The sequence below is a fragment of the Phoca vitulina genome, unplaced genomic scaffold, assembly GCF_004348235.1.
Source record: "Phoca vitulina isolate PV1807 unplaced genomic scaffold, GSC_HSeal_1.0 scaffold10, whole genome shotgun sequence".
NCBI classification, from domain to species: domain Eukaryota; kingdom Metazoa; phylum Chordata; class Mammalia; order Carnivora; family Phocidae; genus Phoca; species Phoca vitulina.
This window is the reverse complement of record NW_022589713.1, coordinates 1923581-1944913: the sequence shown is the minus strand read 5'-3', so window position 1 is coordinate 1944913 and position 21333 is coordinate 1923581. Positions and strand designations below refer to the sequence as shown.

Genomic DNA, 21333 nt, shown 5'->3' with positions numbered 1-21333 from the left:
CACTACTGTTTGACCACTTAATCTGATCCAGTAGAACAATTTTTTTAAAAAATTGAAAAGACCACACACACTTTATTTCCTCAAAACATTCATAGGCTATACTTAGAAAATATATTTTCCGAATTCTCAGGAAGTTGGCTCTCTGGCTTTTTTTTTCCTAATAGCATTTAATGAGTCTCGGAATACATAGTGTCAGCAAAAGGAAGAAGTAAGAAATGTGTAAAACTGAAATAAAATATCTAAAAAAAAAAAATATCAGTATGCTGGCTTAGTCTGGCACATTGGCAGAGTTTCGTTCACCACAATGGCCATTAAAGCATCACTGTATCATGGCATTATAAAATAATTGTGCAAGATGACTCAATTTATTAGGAGGAAAAAATGCATTATATATATATTTATATAAAGTATAAAATATTAGGTATGTGTGTGCTAGAGTGACCAACTGTTCTGGTTTGCCTGGGATCGTCCTAGCTTTAGCACTGGGAGTGTGAAGAATCTTCATTTCTAGGCAAAGTGACAGTTTGTCACTTTGTCACTCTAGTACGTACGTACCATATTTTTGCAGAGGTATATATGAATATATGAACAAAATAGAGTTGATATATTTTCCTTGTCTATTACAATATAAATTGGCTTTTAGTGAAATGTTAATTTCTTTAAAATATATTGAGAACGTTTTACTACTAAGTCTATATTGTAGAATTTGAGAGTTTGGTATTTACAATTACTTAGTTAACTTCATTTTAACAGTTACATTTGCAAACAGAAGAAATCATCACTGATTTTTACTTTTTTATTAAATTTTATGTTAGGAAGTTCTTCTTTGAGAAGCTTACTAAGGCCAAAAGTTTCCAGAACTCTCTTTAGCCACTTAATAAATAGCATTCACAAAGTTAAAAATCTTGGTCAAAGTAATTATAAACATTCACATCTATATTCATGGATTTAATGAACTGGAAAACTGAGATTACTGAGGCTTGCATTCCGTTTTATAAATCTGGACTGTGTAAGAAAGCGTGCTGGTCTTGGGCTCAGAAATTCACCATATGAATCCTAGAGCACCATCACCTACCAACTACAAGAAGTTGGGCCTGCCAACTAATCTTTATGGGTCTCACATTAGCCAGGAAATTAGAGATAACAGACTCGCCTCCCTTGCTGAAGGATTATTATGACAATGACAAAAACTGATAATGTATCTAAATGTACTTTCTAAAGCATAAAATAATATTTGAAATAAAAGTAAGTCTTAAAAAAAGTTTTTCCAAGTTGTTCCCAGTGCATTAAATAAAAAAGAAGCAAACATGCAAAAATACAAACAAATAAGCGAATATAAAGATTCCCTTATATTGTGGGTAAGCCATTCTCAGAGGCCCTCCCGGGGATGTTCCTCTCTGTGCAGGCCTTATTTTACTTCACAGCAACATCTGCTGGTGGAGTCAAGAAGGTGCAAACTCAGGAGTACAACTGATCCCAGACTTAGTTAACAACTCAGAAGAGGTCCTCTTTTGTTTCAAGATGTGTCTCTATTTCTTGATCCACATTTGGGTTGGTTTTTAGAATATCATTTTTAATATTTCCCTATGTGTATTATTATTCAGTTTGAATATTCTTAATAAGATTGCTTAGCAGCCTGTTTCCTAGAAATTAGATTAATAAATTCTTTCTCAACAACCTGTAATAGGGTGAAATTCTTAAAACTTTGTTCTTAAGAATAATTGTATCATGAATTTTTAATGGCTCAGTATTTCCCCAGGGAGTATAAAACTCCACAGATGAATCTAGTTCTGCCTTTAATATTTTAATATGGGTCTGGTACATGGCAGATGCTCAATTAGGGATGACAATGACAATGATGTTGATTATGATAATGACAATAAGAAGAATCATCGTAAGCATTGATGAACTATGTGCCCAGCATTGTGCAAAGTATAACTGCTTTATCTACTTAAGCCTCACCTCACCTATGTGGTACATATTATTACTACCATAATAAATGAGAGGTTAATTTTCTCTCTCTATTTTCTGAGACAGCTCACCCATCAGTGGTTTGAATTTTGTCTCACATAGAGAAAGAAATGAAGTGAATTTATCATAATTAACTAGACAGTCTCTTCTAGACTATTGCCAGTAAGTCAGAAAGGAATTTGGACTCTTGCTGAGACAATATTACATTTTCTTTCCAAAGACTTTCAACTTAAGTTTCCAATCATTTGAGGTCATCTTGTGATCTATGCCAGAGGACCATATAAAAGGCATACTGACAGAAAGGCATATGTCCTTATTATGACCACTGATTCAGAAACGTAAGGGAAGAGACATCACTGCTTTTAGTTTTGATAGCAGTGATGTGCATTGCATCACAGAGTTCCAAATCAAAATTTGGAAAGGGTTTCCCTATAAGTCCTCAAATAATCCCTTACAGTTGGAGACATCCTCATTTTCAGGATCTCCAATAACATTGCCAGTTTCCTGGGTAAAAGATGTGCTACATTATGCTGTATTAAGCACTGGTTGTGCTTTTGTATGCCAACACTGGGCAGGTTTTACAAGCATCTACATGGCTAAAAAACAAGTTTCGAGAATTATTCAGGAATACTGAAAAATGACTCCCACTCTGAAAAGGTGGTGATGTCACAAAATATTAAATTACTTCTGATATCATTTAAGCAGAAAACAAATTTATTACCTAAGTGATATCCTTGTCTTATTTTTTAATTCAAAGGGAAGAATTTAATATTTCCAATTAAATATGATTTTAGTTGTAGGTTTTTGTAGATATCCTTAATTAGATTAAGGAGGTTCCCTTCTATTGCTAGTTTGTGGAGAGATTTTTTTTTTTTGGTCATGAACAGACTTGGAATTTTACAAAAGAAGAGGATATACATATGTATATAGGTATATATATATATAATATTCTCTTAATTATATGTAATAATTTTATGGACACACATATATACATACACAGTATCCCCTTAATCAGTTTCAGGAAGTTCCTCAAAATTCCTAGTTCTCAAAAAACTTTTTTCTTTTTAAAGATTTTATTTATTTATTTGAGAGAGGGAGAGAGAGAATAGAGTGTGAGAGAGAGCTGGGGGGAGGGACAGAGGGAGAGGGAGAAGCAGAATCCCCGCTGAGCAGGAAGCCCCATGTGTGCTCGATCCCAGGGTCCCAGGATCATGACCTGAGCCAAAGGCAGCTGCTTAACTGACTAAGCCACCCAGGTGCCCCATCAAAAAACTTTTTTTTCATGCATGGGTACTGAATTTATGCGATGCTCTTACTGATCAGATGACTTTTTGACCTTTTAGTCTTTTACTGGGGGGGAATTACATTTTGAATATTAAGACATGCTTGCAGGGCACCTGGGTGGCTCAGTCCTTGTCTGCCTTTGGCTCAGGTCATGGTCCCAGGGTCCTGGGATCGAGCCCCTGCTCAGTGGGAAGCCTGCTTCTCCTTCTCCCTCTCCCATTCCCCCTGCTTGTGTTCCCTCTCTTGCTATATCTCTCTCTGTCAAATAAATAAATCTTAAAAAAAAAAAAAAAAAGACATGCTTGCATTCCTAGGATAAACTCCACTGAATCATTATGAATTTTATAAAATGAGAATAACAGTCGTTCTTTCCTCATAAGATACTGGGAGAATTATATGACTTAAAAGACCAGAAAATGGTACACAGGAAGTGCTCAGCAAATATGAACTATTATTTTCCTTAAGCATTGCTGGAGTCATTTTGATTCATGATTTGTGATTTGTGCATCTATGTTCATAATTAAAATGGGCCTGATTTTCCTTTCTTATGTTGTCCTGTTCTTGTTTTGATATCACATATATACTAGCCTCACAGAATTAGTTGGAGAATGTTTTTTAATTATCTGAAAAAAGTATAGTCAAGCCTGTAATTATTACTTGCATATTTGTTCTAATTGGTCTATAAAACTAAATTGGACAATTTTTTTTTCTTTTGTGGGGGTGGGGGTGATTTAAAAATACTGATATAATTGTCTTATTTGTTATAGGTATATTCAGGTTTTCTAACCCCTTAGCTCTCAAGTATGCACCAAGGCAATATTGCCCATGCCTTTAATCTTTTCTCCAAATGGAAGGACTTTTCACAGTTTCCTTCTCACTGGAAGAATTTGGAGAATACAAAACAGACAAATGGAGCCTAAGCAATTTAAATAAAATCAATTTCTATTTACATTTGATGTAAAAGTCACATTATTACTTATATATAACTATTAGTAATGAAAAGTAGTAAAAATTGGCTTGGAATTACTGAAATATTTGCCTTCAAGGATAGATACATAAGCTCATTTAACAGTCTCTCATGACTGACTTACAAGCATAAAGGAGGCATTTCGTTTGGAATCAGGGACAGACATCTGAATAAAACAACTGAAAAATATAACCAATGGAGTAATATCAATCAAGTATAAGGAACAGTCACCACTAGCATACAACAAGTCTTGCCCGGCCCCGTCTGATCTACTTTTTCATTAGTGTTTTAAAATGAAAGGAGAGTGGTTCTATTCATAAAATTTACAGATGCCAAGAACCTGGGAAGAACTGCAGATACACTGAGATGGAAGAATCATTATCCAATAAGGTCTTGTTATGTCAAAGCAATGGGCTGAATCTCTAAAAAAGAAAGTATAAAAGGATAAAAGTAAATACATAAAGCTGTTTGTTGGTACCCAGTATTCATTTTAGCCATTGCTGGCAATAGCCCTGGATTTGGTTGGGGGGTGATCTGCACCCTATTCATGTGGTTCTACTGCAGTTGACCCCCATCTCCTGCTTTGACAGTGGTTCATTATCCAAGCCTGGTCAACTGAAATACTGTATTCCTTGACAACAATGATGGATTGGTTCAGAAATGGGCATGTGACCCATGTCAGGTCAAAGAGAGACAACGAGACTGAATATGTTTCTTTTGCTTAATTGGTATTCATGATGATGTGAGTTGGAAGCTGCAGAGGGCCATAACATGGAGCATGAAAATCCAATCCAAAGGAAGCAGAGCTGAGTAATGACTTTTGCGACTGCCATTGAGCCCTGAATCAAGCTATATGGGAAGTCTGATATACTTATGCACTTAGTCCTGTGTTCTGATAAGAAGTTCTTCCTCCTTCCCCTCCTCTTTCTCCTCCTTTCCTCTTCCTCCTCCTCCCCTTTCCCCCCCTCCTCTTTTTTCTTTTCTTCCTCATCTTCATTATCACCATCATTGTCATCATCATCAAGTTGTTTTTACCTGGGTTTTCTATTACTTAAAATACTACTAATTGGAAACATGGGAATAATAATAGGACTTTTGTTATGGAATTCTTGTGAGGATTAAATGATATAATCCTATAATCTGTATAAAGTGCTTAATACAGTATTTGACATAAAGAGAGCATGAAATAAATTTTAGCCATTGTAGTTATAATTGTTACTATAATCATTATTATTATCATTGAGAGGATGACCATTGGGTGGGGATTCAAGCATTGCCTGGATACTTGAGCTAAACCATGTTTAATGTCCCAACGTAAGATTCTACAATTTTTTAATTCTAGTCTTGTAAAAAAATAAATCAAATCAAGAAACTGCAATACTTTAGCATTTTTTGTAGAAGTAGAAAAAATGGGAGAATGCAGATTAAGGTAATATAAGTCAAGGAGGAAGATCTAAAGGGGAGAAAGGTAATATAAGTCAAGGAGGAAGATCTAAAGGGGAGAAAGGTAATATAAGTCAAGGAGGAAGATCTAAAGGGGAGAAAACTATAGGTAAAGAAAAAAAGAAATCCTAATGATGGCTCCTAAAGCTGATTGCAGGGAATATATGACAAAGATTTGCAGAGCAGAAAACTTACTGAGAGACAGTAAGATCCCCTGTACTTTGCAGGTCTAAGTTTGATGGGCTCATGTGAACGGTTGTAGTTTTACAGACACATTAGTCTAAATCTAAGCCCTGAAATATGTAGTCCCAACTTCTTTTAGTCAAATTATCATTTTTATGGTAATTTTTAGAGTGCCAGATCAAATAAACCAAATCATTTGTTTATTTAAAATGTTTGCAGTGAATTCAGAAAGTGCATTTTGTTTCAAAAGATTTCTTTGTCATTGAAAGTGCATTTCAAAAAAAGAAAAAAAACCAAATACATGAGCTAAGTTCTTGGCAGCCGTAAAGAAACACTTCATTTTTGTGTTTTTTTTTTTTTTTTCAATATATCTGTTCCTTGCAAGTCTAACTATCATGGTTTTAAAATGTGTGGTGTGTATACGTGTTTGTAATATCATATAGTATCTGTTCCAAATATGTAGCCAAGGTGGCGAAAAAAGTGTAACTGCTTTTCTGGACTTCTAGAAAATTTAGTTTCATGATTAAAAGTTAAATTAGCAATTCAATCCTATAGCCAAAGAAAATGAGAAATGAATGATACTGACTAGTAATATCAATGACAGATCTTTAGAGGGGAACACAGGTAGAGTGATGAAGTCCCACTGTCATGGCTGGCGTTCAGACATATCCGGGCATCTGGTAGACCACTGGGGTGGCTGGTCAGATGTTCTGGAGAGGGGAGTGCCAAGAACTCTTCTTGGGAATGTCTGGTACAATGAAAAAAACCTTAGTCCTTGGTGGGCCGTAGTCATTTTGAGAACTGGATGACTGATTTCTTGCTAGCCTGACTCTTAGCTGGATAGGTGAGCCCAGGAAAGAGAGAGACCATTTTAGGACAGATGGATACATTTTACTGCAAACTTGGGAACAGGTTGGTATTGGGAGCTAAGCAACTCCGCTCTGGGGCCTCTCTACCAAAGTGTAACACCAAGGAGAAAGACAGGTGTTTCTCCCCCCACCGCATCCTGCCACAGGCTGCCACATGAAATTAATGTACCCCGACTGAAGCTTCGGGGGTAGCAGCACAAAGGAACAGAGGTTGCCATCCCTGGCAAGACAGTGTGCAGTGAAATCCATTCCTGGGCCCTCCAGGGTAGCAGCCACAGAGTTTGCTGGGCTTAGCGTGGTGGAAGTGGACACCACCACAGCATGCTGTGCCAGGAAGCATGGAGACAATAACAGCATGGGCTTATGGACTGGTGTGGATACCAAGAAAGAGAACATTTGTGGGGACCCTTGGGGACTCTAAGAAATACTTGGTCTGGGAGGGTTGATGTTCAACTTGAGCACATGGGGTATGTGACAGTAAAATGTGGGCCAAGATACTCATGGACCTCATACATTTTTATTAATGAGAACTGGGGACATTGGGTGCATATCACATAATACATATACTGTTCTCTGATCCCAAATTAAAAAACAAAAATAAAATGGTTTCTGATAGATCTAAAGCCAAAGGAAAAAACGTAAGACAAAGAGAATATTTTGATTGGACTAACCTGATCTCTTTCATGCAAACGTGAAACAATTAACAGAGATGACCTAATTTGATTTTTTATGGTGGTATTTAACACAATTACAAATTAGTCCCAACATGTTAACATTTAAGAAGTCTTCATGTGTTCTCTGGCGTGTTTTATCTAACATTCCTTGCTTTTGGAAACCAAAGGCAGAAAAGGTTTTCCCCCTGCCACTGAGAACAGTGGGATATGTTCCACTCAGTGCAGACAGATACGTTCTTCACAATTGGTAGCTGGACAAGGTAACCAGAAGCATGGAAAAGACCATTCTCCAAATTGAGAGACATATAATTAGAAGAGAGAGAGTTTACAACTCCCCTGTGAATCCAAATAATTCATCTGCCCAGTGAAGAGACATAGATTCAGCCCGCCCGAGAAACCTCACCTCTGTTCATCAGCCAACTAGTGGCAAAGCAGAGAATCTAACATACCTCTCAATACTCTAGGTCTCCCTTTCCACACACCATAAAAATGGTTCATGAAAATGCTTTAAAACCACTCCTAAAAAAACATCCCCAAGCTCAGCCATTGCACCATACCTTGGAGTATGCTCTTTACTATAACATCTGTGTGATCAGCCAGGAGATCTGCCTTGGTGATCGCAGCCAGGGACAGGTAGTTGGACATATTCCTGCACAGTTCCTTGTTGCTTCTGTGGAGGAATTTCACTGCTATGGGGATGGCTAATGCCATCACAGGGGGTCGGTTGTAATTCTGAGGAAACATAAGAAAGCAACAAATAATAAGTGGCTCATTATTCATTCATTTATTCATTCATCCAAAAAATATTTATTGAGCTAATCTCCAGAGTACAGCTGTGAAAACACAGGCCCCACCCTGTTTTCATTGTATTTGGGCCTCTGGGAATTATTGCCCTTGTTGGGGAGCCTTGGAGGCAAACAGGCAGAAAACAGCCTAGGCTGATGAGGGCACGGACAGGCAAAGTGCAGGATGCTGAGGGAACAAAGGAAGAACACCTAACCCAGTCCTGGAGGGTGTCAAGAAAAGACTTTCTGGAGGGAGTGATGTCTTAGCTGGACCTGGTGAATGAACAGGAGATGGCTGCGTGATGGCAAGGAAAGGGATGGACAGCAGGAAAAGCATGTGTGGAGGCACAGAGGTGATGATGAGCATGCACCATTGGAACTGTGACTAGTTCAGCACAGTGGGAGTGTGGTACATGTGGGAACGTTAGGGTAGGGAGGTGAGCATAGGGACAGGAGAAGTAAAAGAGGCGCGATTATGAAAGGTCTAGTATTCCATGCCAAGGAGTCTGGAATTGATCTTTAGGGTGATCAGGAGTCACTGATGACAAAAATAACTCATCAGATTTATACTTGAGTTAACAACCCAAGGTATGTTGAACAAGGTGCTTTTGACTATATTTTTTTTTTATTTTATTATGTTATATTAATCACCATACATTACATCATTAGTTTTTGATGTAGTGTTCCATGATTCATTGTTTGCGTATAACACCCAGTGCTCCATTCAGTATGTGCCCTCTTTAATACCCATCACCAGGCTAACCCATCCCCCCACCCCCCTCCCCTCTAGAACCCTCAGTTTGTTTCTCAGAGTCCATAGTCTCTCATGGCTTGTCTCCCCCTCCAATTTCCCCCCCTTCATTTTTCCCTTCCTGCTATCTTCTTTTTTTTTTTTTTTAACTATTTGTTTCAGAGGTACAGGTCTGTGATTCAACAGTCTTACACAATTCACAGCGCTCACCATAGCACACACCCTCCCCAATGTCTATCACCCAGCCACCCCATGCCTCCCACCCCCCCACCACTCCAGCAACCCTCAGTTTGTTTCCTGAGATTAAAAATTCCTCATATCAGTGAGATCATATGATACATGTCTTTCTCTGATTGACTTATTTCGTTCAGCATAATACCCTCCAGTTCCATCGACGTCGTTGCAAATGGCAAGATTTCATTCCTTTTGATGGCTGAGTAATATTCCATTGTATATACATACCACATCTTCTTTATCCATTCATCTGTCAATGGACATCTTGGCTCTTTCCATAGTTTGGCTGTTGTGGACATTGCTGCTATAAACATAGGGGTGCACATACCCCTTCGGATCCCTACATTTGTATCTTTGGGGTAAATACCCAGTAGTGCAATTGCTGGGTCATAGGGTAGCTCTATTTTCAACTTTTTGAGGAACCTCCATACTGTTTTCCAGAGTGGCTGCACCAGCTTGCATTCCCACCAACAGTGTAGGAGGGTTCCCCTTTCTCTGCATCCCTGCCAACATCTGTCATTTCCTGACTTGTTAATTTTAGCCGTTCTGACTGGTGTGAGGTGGTATCTCATTGAGGTTTTGATTTGGATTTCCCTGATGCCGAGCGATGTTGAGCACTTTTTCATGTGTCTGTTGGCCATTTGGATGTCTTCTTTGGAAAAATATCTGTTCATGTCTTCTGCCCATTTCTTGATTGGATCATTTGTTCTTTGGGTGTTGAGTTTGATAAGTTCTTTCTAGATTTTGGATACTAGCCCTTTATCTGATATGTCACTTGCAAATATCTTCTCCCATTCTGTCGGTTGTCTTTTGGTTTTGTTGACTGTTGCTTTCTGACTATATCTTAAAAGCTAAAGTTTCAGCCAGTGAGATTCAGAAGAAAAAAGTGAATGAACATAAGACTAAAAACTAAAGAAATTCTGCGTCGTAAAATAATTCTCTTTTTGATTTAGTTTGTGATTGGTCATCAATATCCTTATATATAAAATAGTGCCATCAACATTTAATTGACTAATTAGGGAATAGTTAAAAATACAAATTATTTTCTTAAAAACAAATGGTTTGGGATGCCTGGGTGGCTCAATGGGTTGAGTGTCTGCCTTCGACTCAGGTCATGATCTCAGGGTCCTGGGATCTAGACCCGCGTCAGGCTCCTTGCTCAGCGGGGAGCCTGCTTCTCCCTCTGCTTGCTGCTCCCCCTGCTTGTGCTCTCTCTCTCTCTCTGACAATTAAATAAATAAAATCTTAAAAAAAAAAAAAGAACGGTTTGTCTTCACTACCATCAACTATTCTGACCATCAACCCCATCCTTTAGCCTAACTATAAGGCAAAGGTTGCACACTGCACACTATGTGTGACTTAATATTATTATATCAGAAATAAAAGGTAGTTGTTTTTCTGTAACCATTCATGTGAAAAGTGCTTATATCTTTCCACCTGTGGATTTTTCCCTCTAATACTTCCCACAATTCTGGGTTTGGGGTAGGTGTTCAATAAACATCTGAGAACTGAATAACTAATGAAGAAAATGTAAATCTATTGTGATAGTTGTCATCAGGAACATAATGTGATGGGAAGGGAGGCACGGAGGTGGGGGGCCCATTTGCTCCCATGTGTCTTGCTCATGTTACTGCTAGCAATGGCTGAGTATGGGTCTGAACCTCCAATGCCATCCATTTTCAGTCCTAGTTGATTGGGCAGGTGAGTTGTTACACACTCGTTAGCAGATTCCTACTTCTATGGCCAAGGTGCCATGATACTTCTTTCTAATGAGGGCATTTGCACCCTTGGCTTCAGGAGTCATCAAATAACTCAGACATTGACCAGTCAGAGAATCACATTTCTTTGGTCCAAATGGTAGGTTCAAGAATGGGCAAGTTACCCATTTACAGTTAAGGAATCATTAAAAGGCTCTGTGAAAGAGATTCTCTCTTCTATTGAATCCAAGGTGGTGAGAATGGAAGACTAAGAGTAGCCGCTGCCAGGTTGTGTCCTCAGTAGGAGAGAATCTGTATGGGAGTCAAGGCAACATGCATCTACTTGAGAGACAAGTTGAGAGAAAATAGGTCCTGGTGACATCATTTGTGCCCCATGCATTAGGCTGTGCCTGAGGCCAATATTAGCCTCCAATTTTTCCAAATGAGTCAATTAACTCTTTTATGCTTAAGCTTTTTTCCCCTCTCAGTCCCTAGAAACAAAAATAGACCTATAAAGCCTTAATCCATTTCTATAGTTCCACCCGTTTTCTAGATTCAAGGGTCAATCTGACTCCTGAGCAGAGAAAGTAAGTATTCAAAAACCTAACCTGATATCCCACATTTAAGTCAGCCATCTTGCAAGTTCTGAATCTATCCCTTTGTGACAAATCTGTGCTTCTATAGCAGTTCCACTCACTAGGTTTCTGTCCTATCCTTCTTAGAGTTCCTAACATGGTTCCTATTGGGACAATGGCTTGCAGCCAGACTTCTCTGATACCAGGCTTTGACTTTATCTAGAGTATTTCCTCTCCTGGTGAATTTAATTAGGCCTGATTGGACTGGGCCATTACTGATGTGATGAGCTGTGAGGCCTCCCTGGGAGGCTGGCTGCTCCCTGCCTTTCAGCTTTAGAAGTCTGAGTGTGTGCTTAGTCAGGCCAGACAGAATTGTTTGGATCCACTGATGCTAACTCACACCAAGGGATTTCCAAAAGCTAGGTGCATAATCAGGCATGCCAGTTTACTCATCTACAGTGAGGGTCTTTCCTAGGTCAGACTCTTTCACATTATCAGGATATCAGGAACCAGATGACTAACCAGAATGTTCACTGATGGGCACAAAATCAGATAAGAGCAGAGAGAGATCCTGAGGGTTAAGTCATTCAGGCCATGGTGAAACCCAACTAAAATCACAATCCTACCCCATAACCAAATCCCCATCTCTAGTGACTGACTGGAACTTTCCTGTCCATCAGATTCAGTCTCTACCCATTACGCCCTCCCCCTACCAACACACACACAAAACAGTGCTGGGTAATTTTGCTAATTGTGCCATAATAATGACCCCCTACTGAGCAGCCTCCTTTTTGTTGACATATTCTTTTTTTTTTTTTTTTAAAGATTTTATTTATTTATTTGACAGAGAGATAGAGAGAGAGCACAAGTAGACAGAGAGGCAGGCAGAGGGAGAGGGAGAAGCAGAGTCTCCACCGAGCAGGGAGCCCGACGTGGGGCTCGATGCCAGGACCCTGGGATCATGACCTGAGCGGAAGGCAGCCGCTTAACCGACTGAGCCACCCAGGTACCCCTTGTTGACATATTCTTTAGAGTATGTTTAGGAAGTGGTGTTTACCAAGGCCAATTCATTTGTCCTTTTTCTCTATTATAATCTTATTCTATCCCTGCTCCCTTGAGGTAATAGTTAAGTTACTTGAATTATAGCATTTGGGTATTTCCCAAACCCCTCAGTCTCACCTATACAATTTTTTAGGTTGCCCCTACAGACAGCCAATCTTTCCATTATGCGTAGATTTTTGCTAGTTTAACTTTTAGATGACACATCTTTATCCCTGTCAGCACTGATCAAAGCCCTAGTTTTGAGAGTGGAACACAATCACACAATTCTCAGAGCTTTCCAACAAAGAACTTTGTGCCCAGGTTTACTTTTTCTACTCCGAGTCTTTAGCCAAGAACAACTTGCAGCTAGAGAAGTACACATCTTCCATTATAGGACTACATCTCCAAGCACATTTACCTGTAATTTGCTTAGAAACCACAGATGGTAGCATTGGGAAGTACAACTCATGTTCCTACTAATTGTGAACACAGACAGTGAAAGATCAATGAAAATCAGTATTCCCAGCAACTGATATTTTTAAACCTTGGGGGTGAGCTAATGTTTGCCAACAACCATGAAAGAACAGGTTGTCTTAACCAATTCCATCACATTCTTCTTATAACAATTCTAGATGTTCTAGAAAAAAATAGCAGGCAGCTATTAAAGTCTTTGAAGTGTGATTCTAAGTGAAATGTGTAAAATTTTTTTAAAAGTATGTCACTGTTTTTTAATAATGACAGTATACTTTTAAAAATGCAGAAGAATGAAACTGGACCATTTTCTTACACCACACACAAAGATAAACTCAAAATGGATGAAAGACCTAAATGTGAGACAGGAATCCATCAAAATCCTAGAGGAGAACACAGGCAGTAACCTCTTCAACCTCAGATTTAGCAACTTCTTGCTAGACACATCTCCAAAGGCAAGGGAAACAAAGGCAAAAATCAACTATTGGGCCTTCGTCAAGATAAAAAGCTTCTGCACGGCAAAGGAAACAGACAAGAAAACTAAAAGGGAACCTACAGAATGGGAGAAGATATTTGCAAATGTTTTATCAGATAAAGGGCTTGTATCCAAAATCTATAAAGTACTTATCAAACTCAACACCCAAACAACAAAAAAGTCCAGTCAAGAAATGGGCAGAAGACACGAACGAACATTTCTCCAAAGAAGACATCAAAACCACAATGAGATACCACCTCACACCCATCAGAATGGCTAAAATGAACTCAGGAAACAACAGATGTTGGTGAGGATGCAGAGAAAGGGGAACCCTCTTACAGTGTTGGTGGGAATGCAAACTGGTGAAGTCACTCTGGAAAACAGTATGGAGGTTCCTCAAAAAGTTAAAAATGGAGCTACCCTCTAACCCAGCAATCGTTCTACTAGGCATTTATACAAAGGATACAAACATAGTGATTTGAAGGAGCACCTGCATCCCGATGTTTATGGCAACAATGTCCACAACAGCCAAAATATGGAAAAAGCCCAGACATCCATCGACAGATGAATGGATAAAGAAGTGGTATATATGTATATATATATATAATGGAATATTACTCATCCATCAAAAAGGATGAAATCTTATCATTTACAATGACATGGATGGAACTGGAGGGTATTATGCTAAGCAAAATAAGGCAGTCAGAGAAAGACAAATACTATATGATTTCACTCATATGTAGAATTTAAGAAACAAAACAGATGAACATAGGGGAAGAGAAGGAAAAATAAAATAAGATGAAAATAGAGAGTCAAACCATAAGAGATGGTGAACTCTAGGAAACAAACTGAAGGTTGCTGGAGGGGAGTTGGGGTAATTGGATGATGGGCATTAAGGAGGGCACTTGATGTAATGAGCATTGGGTATTATATGCAACTGGTGAATCAGTAAATCCAACCTCTGAAACTACTAAAACTAAATAAATAATAAAATAAAGTCAAATATAAAATAAAAGTATAATGTCATTATTAAAAAACAAAACAAAACTTTAACACACTCAACTTTTCTATTTTCCTCCCACATATGTCATCTGGATATCTCACAAATGACAGGGGGAGTAAAACATTAAGCAAAGAGCAAATTGTTTGTATAAACACCATGGAATTACTACCAAAGGCTTTCAATCTCTAACTAGTGTCTAGACCATTTCTAGTGTATCAAGAAGCCATGGCACTGATGACAGAAACAGGATATGAATGAGGGCCTGGGAGGCCAAGAAGAGGCTAGAAAGACACAGGTCCCATGGACCTAACAGGTACCATACAACCTCCTTCTAATGGCCGAACTTCACTCTTAAGTGAAGAAAAAGGAGTTGCTAACACAGTAGATCTCAGGCCCATTAATTTATGTTATCTTTAGGATTATTTAGATCACAGGAATGTTAATGGTACACACGCAGAGAAAGTCCAATGACCACCTGTACAAATAAACCACGTTAATAGCAGCTGTTAATGCTGGAGCTTATGATGGCCCTTGCCTCTCAGTGCAGATGTGAGCCTGTTGATATGCATATCATCTTACACACAATTCAGTGCCCAGTACTCAGGGAACACATTCAGTGAGGTACAGGGTAGATTAAAAAAAAAAAAACAAAAAAACTTGCTCATGGGGACAGTTATTTTTAGCTATAGAAGCAGAACAAAAGATCTTTGTTCTATGGATGCCAAGAATTATATTTCTTAACTAGATTAGCACCAATTTGAGCTTTTGGTGGAGGTTTTCCTTTTGAAAACATGGGCTTTGGGAACATTTCCCAGAGTTTTGAAATTGAAAAGTATAAAGCGAAGTGAAAGATATCTATCTGAGATGATAGCAACTAAAAAGCTCTTTGGTTCTTGGGCTTTGAATTCAACTAAAAGCCGTAAAAGAGTAATCTCAAGAAATATTAAGTGTCACTTATTAAAATCACTGTTTTATGGCTTTTCACCCTGCATCACTGATCAGATAATCAAGCAAATTTTGGATTTATATATAAAATGCTTGGTTCTTAGCAGCATGGGTATATATATAATCTAAATGGCACATACACCTAAATTTTCCCAGTGTATTTTCAGACAGGTAATAAGAGAGTGGGTCTCAGTAACCTGGGAGGTTGTGTCCCAGTCTCCTCCCATTTTTTTGCCATTGTCTTGTGTGGCATTAACTGACGAATAAGTACTGGGACCCATTCTAGAGAGAAACATAGCTGTTCTGCAGAATCCAGAGGGCAGCCACATCTCCTGATCTATTCAATCCTCATTCATTCATTCATTCATTCATTCAATAAATATTATTTTGAGCACTTACTGTGTGCTATTCACTATTCTAGGTGCTGGGACTACATCAATAAAACAGAGCTGCTATTTTGGGGAGGGGGAGACAAGGATGAACAATGGCTAAAATAAATAATGAAATGAATAGCTTGTTAGAAAGCACTGAGTGCTATTTTAGAGTTTTCTACAGATGATGATAATGCCAACCAGAATTAATACTCATGCAGCATTTCCTGTGTCCCAAATATTTTACGTCTATTATCTAATGACGATGTAATCCTCACAACAAACTCATGAGACAGCTGCAGCATTTTACAGATGAGGAAATCAAGGCACAGAAAGATAAAATTGCCCAAGATCACACTGCAAGTAAATGGTAGAGCTGGGATTGCCTACTGAATAAACTTCTGGATCAAGATAACCAATTCTGCCTCTAAGAGCTGCAAAGGAAATGCTCTCAAAAATGCCCAAGGCACTTCGCATGCAAGGCCAGCCAGGGACAGACTTTGAATCTTATATAGCACTAACTGAAGAGGGAATAAGAAAATTGAAGTGTAGAATCAAGGTGAATGGACAGTTGGTCCATCTACAAAAAAGAAAAATAATTACTTTCTGATGACTTGCCAAGCTCTCATTTATATAAGACCAAGAGCATTTGACTCGAAGGCCCTCAAGCTCCAAAGCTCTTTGCTAATCTACCTCTCAGCATCTCCTACAGGAGTCAGAATTTTAGACTGGAAGGTGACCTGAGAGATCATCTGGTTCATCCTCTGTTTTATAAAGGACAGGTTGTGAGACTTGTTTAAGGACATGGGGTAAGTTTGTAAAAACATGTCACCCAAGGCAAAAGAAACCAGAACTCACAAGTGCATGTGAGTACTGGTACTGATTTTGGACTGAGGAATGGATGGAAGGTGAATACTGGAATTTTAAAAACTGCTTTAAGGTCAATGTGGCAAGTTCATAAATGTTGGGGGTCAAGAAAAGAAATAATTAAATATATAATTACTAATTAAAAGTGGAAAAGGAAGGAGTCACCTGAAGTAGGTTTGGAGTGTAGGTTAAAAAAGCAATGTGGGGGAAAAAAGACAGAAGGTTTCTATGTGTGTGAAAATATTTAGCTTGAAATGATAGTGAAATGTCCAGAAAAAAAAAATTTGAGTTAAAGTGGCCAAGGATGTGGGAAGAACTGGTAGGTCCACACCTGATAGTGTGATTCTGGCATCGCTTATCTGGGGATGTAGATGGGCGGAGAAGGAATCACTCTTTCTTTGTTGTTTTGTTGTTTTGGGGGTTTTGTGCAAGCTCAAATGCTAAGAGGTTGGCTTTAAAGTTTTAAAAAAAAATCTACGGTTTTATTTTACTGAAAAAACAGAACCGAATATGAGTCATCTGGATTTCTACATGGTTCCCACAAGATCCTAAATTATATGTAATACAAAATCGTGTTTTTGATATTTACCACAGGCCAAAAATTTTCCCTTAAAATTTGATCAAAGCTACACAGCAAAGTTGCAACCACAGCCTTGCCTTTGGATCTTGGGGCTGACTTTCTGGAATCACATCCCCAAGGGTGGCCTGCACAGATCACTGAACTTTGCCAAAAAGCAAGGTTGCCTTTAGGGCTCCCTGCCTTCCATTTAATACCTTCTGCCTCCTCCAAGAGCGCACAGTGAACAGCCTGTGTCCACACTGGCCCTTCAGGCTGGAGCCGCCCCCCGCTTTTTAAAAGATTTTATTTATTTGACAGAGAGAGACACAGCAAGAGAGGGAACACAAGCAGGGGGAGTGGGAGAGGGAGAAGCAGGCTTCCTGCGGAGCAGGGAGCCTGATGCCGGCCTCCATGCGGGGCTCCATGCGGGGCTCCATGCGGGGCTCCATGCGGGGCTCCATGCAGGACTTGATCCCAGGACCCTGGGATCATGACCTGAGCCGAAGGCAGATCCTTAACGACTGAGCCATCCAGGCGCCCCTGGAGTTGCCCCTTTCTGTGACTCACTTGTCCTTGTCAACCAAGAGGCTTATCCCGTAACCCCGTTCTCTGTCCCTTCCTAAAATATCAGTGCCTGTGCTTAGGGCCGTGCTCTCAATAGTCTTACACATTCATTTCCTTGGAGTCACTGATCAGCATCAAGTTTAGTGTTTTTATTTGCTCCCCACCTCCAACCCTCGCTCCTTTTTAAAAATTTATTTTATTGTTATGTTAGTCACCATACAGTACTTCATTAGTTTTTGTTTTTGTTTTTTTTAAGATTTTTATTTATTTATTTGACAGAGAGAGACACAGCGAGAGAAGGAACACAAGCAGGGGGAGTGGGAGAGGGAGAAGCAGGCTTCCTGATGAGCAGGGAGCCCGATGCGGGGCTTGATCCCAGGACCCTGGGATCATGACCTGAACTGAAGGCAGACGCTTAACGACTGAGCCACCCAGGCGCCCCTATTTCATTAGTTTTTGATGTAGTGTTACATGACTCATTATTTGTGGATAACACCCAGTGCTCCAACCCCCTTTTTAAGTAGGAGACCTAATGCCTTCGCCCAGAATGAAACATCCCCTTTATTTTTAAATTTGGGGAGGTTTGAAGGGCAGCCTGCTTAAAATTCTTTGACCTTGATCTCAGTTCACAAATCTGGACTTTTGCACAAGCTTGGAATGTTTTGTCTGCTTGAAATGTCCTCTCGCTTCACCTTTCCTACCTGGTGAAATTGCCACTCTTTTCTCATAACCCTTTCAAATGTGGTCTCCATCCAGAAAGACTTCCTGACTCTCTAGAACTCTGCTGACACAGGAGCCACGACCCATGGGAAGCAACTGAGCACCTGAAACGTGACCACTCCAAAGTAACATGTGCTAAAACACACACCAGATTTATAGGAGTTGGTATACAACAGAAGTAAAATATCTCATTAATTTTTTATATTGATTACATGTTGAAATAATAATATTTTGGATATACTGGGTTAAGGAAAATATGTTATCAAATGAATTTCATCTGTTCCTTTTTTCTTCTTTTTAATGTGGCTACTAGAAAATTTGAAATTACATATGTGGCTTCTGTTTGTAGCTTATTGTCCATTTCTATTGGATAGTGCCACTCTAGAGTCCAGACTCAAAAATGGTTTTGAAATCACAGTGGGAGCTAGAGAGTATGGATGATTTGTGAATTTCTGTCTGAATGTCTGTGGAATGGCACTTTGGAGTAAGATAATCTATGTTTCTGATGAATGTCAATAACATTTAAGGTAATCAGCGAAGAACAGGTGTATTAGGTCTTTGTTTTGTATATCCATGCAGCATTAATCTTTCACTAATTTTTCTGAAATCCCCATTTCCTCCCCTCCTATCCCTAACCCTGGGGGCAAAGGAAAAACAGTGTGACAGGGTGTGTAGTCTTTTGTTCAGTAGAGCAGTGTCTGGTCTAGACAGACAAAATGGAACATGGTCCACTTAAGTATAGACCACTGTGAAGAGGAGGGGGAGGGAGAGGGGGAGGGAGAGGAGAACAAAGAGGAGGACGAGGAGGAAGAAGAAAAGAGGCTGATATTAGATGTCACACACAGTGCAACACTCCCACATAACCAGAATTTCCTGAGCTGTGCTCAGAAACCATTGTTTTGGGGGTAGGGAGGGGAAAGGAAGTTTCATGGGCACATCAGAATCAAAAGTACTGTACTAAACAAAATTAACCAGCTTTCTTAATCGCAGGACTTTTCAGAGCCTTTAATATGCTATGAAACATATGATAGCCCAAAACGGAAAAATGAATTCAGTATTTCCAAACTTATTTGACCACAGAATTCTCTTTTGAGAAACACCTATCAACATCACCAACATTTACTGGTTGGTAAAATTTGTCCTAAACAATGTCGTTTCATCTGTATTTTATAGGCAAGAAACTGCGGCTTGGGAAGTTAAGTGACTTCCCTACCATTTCAATCTTACATAATTGGTTTGTGGCTGAGCCCAAATTCCAAATCCATGTTTACACCAGAAGAAGGAATTTTTTTTTTTTTTGAAGTAGGCCCCACGTCCAACATGGGGCTCGAACTCATGACCCTGAGATCAAGAGTCGCATGTTCTACCTACTGAGCCAGCCAGGCAGTTAGAATAGGCAAATATTATTATCATGGCAAATTCACAATGCATATAGAAGTACATGTAAAAATGACTTAGTCACTTCTCTCCACATATTCCAAGCTCATGGTCCCTCAGTTCAGACTCCACCCCCTCTTTAGTCTCCTTGGATAAAAGAAGTCTTTTTTTCTGAATTTTCCAGTATTCATCATTTGGATCTTGGCATACATTAATGTTAGGTTTTGATATGCACATGTCTTATCTCTCTAAATAGATTGGAGCTTGCTGTGGTATTACTTTGAATTCCCCACAGTGTGTCTTGCAGACAGTTGAGGCTCTCTAGAGCCTTGTGGGGCTCAGCTATTGATGGTTTGTCGTATCTTTTTACAGGATCTAAAGGCTAGAGAAACATTAGCTCTTGGTTCAGAGATACCATGTGTTCACCGAAGTTGCAAACCGGTATCAAAGAGCATGATGATGAGCAATGACATACCTGTAAAATGCAACTCATGATATCAGAAGCAATTTTTGCATGGGGAGTGTCTTCATCTTTCCCAGAGGGCCTCAGGTTGTGCTCCAGGCAGGAATCCCAGAGCCCCACAAGGGCCTTGGCATGTTTCTCAATTGACTCCGTCTCTCTGATGGCTGTCGTGATTCGCGTGATACAGATTTCAACCACAGCTTGGTCATTGTTATTGGTCTGGTAATCCTAGTTGAAAGAAAACCTTCATGTTAAATAACACTCTGGAAAGTTATCTTTCAAAGGACTGACAACATATCAACTTATTCACTTGGCAAATGGGTATGCCATACCGTACGCTAAGGGGTGAGGTTGAAAGCCCCAATACGATGAGGGCCTTCTTCCTTGGAGGTGAGAATCTGGTGGACAAGGTGATATGCAAATGTGCTGAAACAGCAGGTTCCTGCTGTCACAGATCCACAGCCAGGGAGCAGGGAGAGTCCAAAGGAGCTTAATTATTCACTTGCCAAGTGGGTTTAATTTTCAGGCTGTTTCGGCTTCTAAGTCTGTTACAGGTCAGGGTTGACTTTTTTTCCTCTGACATTTCAGTGATTTTTGTGAAATGTTTCAAATCATCCTCCAATTTCCCCTCATAAACATCCCTTCTCTTTCTCTACACAACAGAACACATCATCTCAGCTCTCTCTTTTCAGTTCAAATAACTACCAAATCCACGTTAGCTTTCCCCAACCAAAGTTCCCTTCATTGAACTATTTAATTCTCCCTCAAATATCTAATCATCTTTACCGGGAGGTAATACGACCCTCCAGAACATCTAAATGTGAAAAATAGGCCCATCATTTTAATTTGGAAAATTGGTCGGTCCATGGCCTGGCAGACTGACAAAAATGAAAATATAATCAAGCAGTGAAGCAATCTGATCCTTACACCATCATGTACTGTTAGAGATGGGAAGTGATGGGGCTTCTCTGTCCTACTGAAAGCTCCAGCCTAACAATCTGGTTTAGCTATTGTATCTAATTCTGCAGTAAACATCTTATGCAT

At 39.4% G+C, this 21333-nt stretch overlaps 1 protein-coding gene across 1 annotated transcript in view; it reads right to left on the bottom strand.

Annotated features, from left to right (window-relative positions):
• The window catches only part of VEPH1 (ventricular zone expressed PH domain containing 1), a 222112-nt gene that overhangs the window by 175351 nt on the left and 25428 nt on the right, over positions 1 to 21333 (bottom strand). The window contains exons 3-4 of the mRNA XM_032408363.1: positions 20302 to 20517; positions 7949 to 8123 (exon numbers count right to left, since the gene is read on the bottom strand). Coding sequence (XP_032264254.1) covers positions 7949 to 8123; positions 20302 to 20517 — 391 coding nt within the window. The remainder of the gene's footprint in view (positions 1 to 7948; positions 8124 to 20301; positions 20518 to 21333) is intronic.